The 3253-nt window shown below is 47.1% G+C and overlaps 1 protein-coding gene across 1 annotated transcript in view; it reads left to right on the forward strand.

Moving 5' to 3' along the window:
• LIX1L (limb and CNS expressed 1 like) overlaps positions 1 to 2858 on the forward strand; it is a 26641-nt gene extending 23783 nt beyond the window's left edge. The window contains 1 exon segment of the mRNA XM_015408352.1: positions 740 to 2858. Coding sequence (XP_015263838.1) covers positions 740 to 982 — 243 coding nt within the window. The 3' untranslated portion in view covers positions 983 to 2858.
• Positions 2859 to 3253: the final 395 nt, after the last annotated feature.

The following is a 3253-nucleotide window of genomic DNA, read 5'->3' on the forward strand; positions in this document are numbered from 1 at the left end:
CGGGAGTGCAAGGAAGCCCCGCGAAGGCCCTCCCTGGCCCCAGGCAGGCAGGGGTGGGGAGAGGCAGGGAGGAAGCAACTTACCCTCCCTCTTCTCCTGCCTCCTCCTGGCTGAATGAGGGCCGGAAGCGGGGCGGACGGAAGCAGGGGGCGGGGCTTCGTCATGTGCTCCGCCCCCGTACCTCACCCGGGGGAACCGCAATCCCCCCGCAATCCCCCCCCCGAAATGACCTCTGTTTGTCTGTATTAAATCTGTTCTTTAACTCTGTTTTTTTAATGGTCTTAATTATGTTCTTTTGGGAGGGAGGCTGATCATAATGGCTTTAAAGTGTGGTTTTAAGCGTGTATGTTTTAAATTGTTTGCTGCCTCGGTGGCCCTTGTCAGGGCAGAAACATGGGGTACCAATTTTGTAAATAAATAATAAAATAGATGTGCACTCTCTGTGGAATTAGTGGCTTCTCCTTGGATCCGGTTTCCAGAGAGGCACATGAGACAGACATAACTGAGAATTTTCCTCAGTGCTGCAGCTTAGCTACGCATCTCAGCCCTTCACTGTTCTTCCAATTTTGTGTGGCTTTTTGAATGCAGCTTGAGGCACGCGCCAAAATAGTAAGCCTATCCCATATGGTCCTCCTCTGCAGTCAATTGCCGTTTTCTCCACAGCCCTGGTTTTTGGGAAGCTCTGAGTTTCCATGATTCTCAAACGCTCATCTGCGGGTCCTTCTCCCTCCCTGTCTAGGAGGTGCTGGCTCACTACTCCCACCGTGCCCTGGATGATGACATCAGGAACCAGATGGCAATGGACTGGGTCAGTCGGGAGCAAAATATCCCAGGGGCCCTTTCCCGGGAGCTGGCCTCAACAGAACGGGAATTGGATGAAGCCCGGCTGGCTGGGAAGGAGCTACGATTCCACAAAGAGAAGAAAGACATCCTGATGTTGGCAGCTGGCCAGCTAGGGAATATGCACTCTTCCAACTGTTAGGACCACAGGAGAGCCGTTCTGCTTCTCTTCCCTCCTCCTCCTCCTCCTCCTCTTCCTCCATAGAGCTACCCTGCTGAAGGGATCTGGCCTAGTTTTGACAAGTTTGAGGAGGCAAAATAAGCAGATTGGCTTCAAAAAAATCAGATCCCCCCCCCAAACAAAAACATTTGCAGTTATGCACATAGTGTTGAATTTGGAGGGGGCAGATATTCCTGTTGGGTTACAAAGTATTGAAGCTGGCAAATTAATTGCCTTTTTTCTAGTCCGTCAAGATGCAAGTATCCATCAGTTGGTTAACAAAAAGAACATTTCAAAATCTGGAATTTTTTGCCAAATTTTGTATGCATTCCCTCCTTAGTTTCGGCTCTGATATGAACCACGTTACGAGTGCACAGATGCCTTCTTTTCAAGAACTGTGGCTCGTTTGCACATATTTTAAACTTTTTTGTAGACGTTTCTGTATAGATTTTATACTTGGGTCTCCTCAGTTCATGTGTTCTCTCGGCTAGAGAATTTTTTATTAGTCTGAGCACCTTTTAAATGTAGCCCTTTCAGTGTTAAACACTTAGACCTCCATTCTTTCCAGGTATTGTACAGCTATCAGTATTAAATGTAAATGTAGCATTTCCAGGAGAATACAAGCTTGTGCCACAGATATGATAGGTAATGACACATTTCTTTTACATGCTAGGTATTTTTTCAGTGAACCTGGCTTGATATCGTCTCCCTTCCCTCACCTGAAAAGCACAGCACTTAAAACATTCTGTTGCAATAATCCTCCGGCTTCTGCTGGAGTTTTGTTTCAGTTGGGTTGCCTCAGTATTTGTGGCATCCTTTTTTGACAGGTATCTATAAAATTTCATACAGGATGAGGACTTGAGGATACAGAAGACTACAGTGGGTTTTAGATGTCGATACATAATGTTTTGGTGTTTCTCTTCTCATTTGTCCCCTCTGATCCATCCAGTTGCTTTTCTTGTGACTTAAGCTCAGCTGGAATCTCTGTGCCAAATTATAAGTCTTGAGGTGCTTAAAGGTGTTGTCCCGGCTTTGGAGAAGATTAAGTTCCTCTAGTAATTAAGTTTAAGTGCGGAGCTCCTGACCTCTGGCATTTAAGCCTCTGTCTGTTTGCTTCTTACTGTAGTAGGTAAGTGGGTAGTCAGCAGGTCTGCTTCTAAGGCACTCAGTAGCTGATAACTCCTCAAGCGGAGCGTGTGCCTCTCACACCAGCTCGTCTGTCTGCGCCTGGATTACTTTGATTGGGTTCCAGAAGATGCTGTATACTTGAAGCTGCCAACGGAAAACCTCCTCAGTGCATGCTGTCGTATAAGCTGCTTTTTATTACCGGAATGGTGCTTGTACTAGAGCCCTGGATTCAGTTGGTTCCTGAAAAGATTGTACCAAGACCCCAGCTCTGGCACCCTTTTGCTCACATGGTTTCCATTAGCCAGTGTGTACATAAACCTCCTGTGAACTGAGACGCTTGCAATCCTCCGTATGTCATCTGGCTACAATACATTGTGGGTAGGATAGCCTAATGTGTCTTGGGGAATGGCTGTGACAGTCTCGAGTTTGACTGCCATGTGGTAATTAGAGCTACTTGTTGGTGAAATGCAAAACATTCAAAAGACCGTCTGTAATTGTGCAGTTGGGCGGAGGGGCAGCTTCTTTGGAAATTTTCAGATGTTGCTCAAACAAAACATTCCTAGGGATAGAAATCTTTTATATGTGCACTTTTTAAAGAGAGAGACTGAAACTAGGAGCAGGACTCTTAAGTAGAAATACTGATGATGTATATATTTAGAATGTAGCTTCAGGTGGGTGGGTTGTTTTGCAGGTCATACGTACTGATCCCCTGACCTGGACGGCCCCGGCTGGCTTGATCTCATTAGATCTCTGAGGCTAAGCAGGGCCAGCCCTTGTTAGTTCTTGGATGGGAGAACAACAAAGAAGTCCAGGGTTGCTATGCAGAGGCAAGCAGTGGCAAAACCGTCTCTGAATGCCTCTCGCCATGAAAACCCTACGGGGCTGCCATAAGTCAGTTGCGCCTTGACGGCACTTTCCATCACCATGTACTGATTTAAAAAAACCAGGGGAGGCTGTCGTGCAAGCATGCTCTGTCATCTTGGTGCTTGGGGGGGGTCAACAGTGGGAGGGCTTCTAATGTCCTGGCCCCACTGGTGGACCTCCTGATGGCACTGGTATTTCTGGCCACTGTGTGCACAGAGTGTTGGACTGGATGGGCCTTTGGCCTGATCCAACATTGGCGTC

This window comes from Gekko japonicus, unplaced genomic scaffold (assembly GCF_001447785.1).
Source record: "Gekko japonicus isolate JY-2015 unplaced genomic scaffold, Gekko_japonicus_V1.1 scaffold457, whole genome shotgun sequence".
Classification (NCBI taxonomy): Eukaryota; Metazoa; Chordata; class Lepidosauria; order Squamata; family Gekkonidae; genus Gekko; species Gekko japonicus.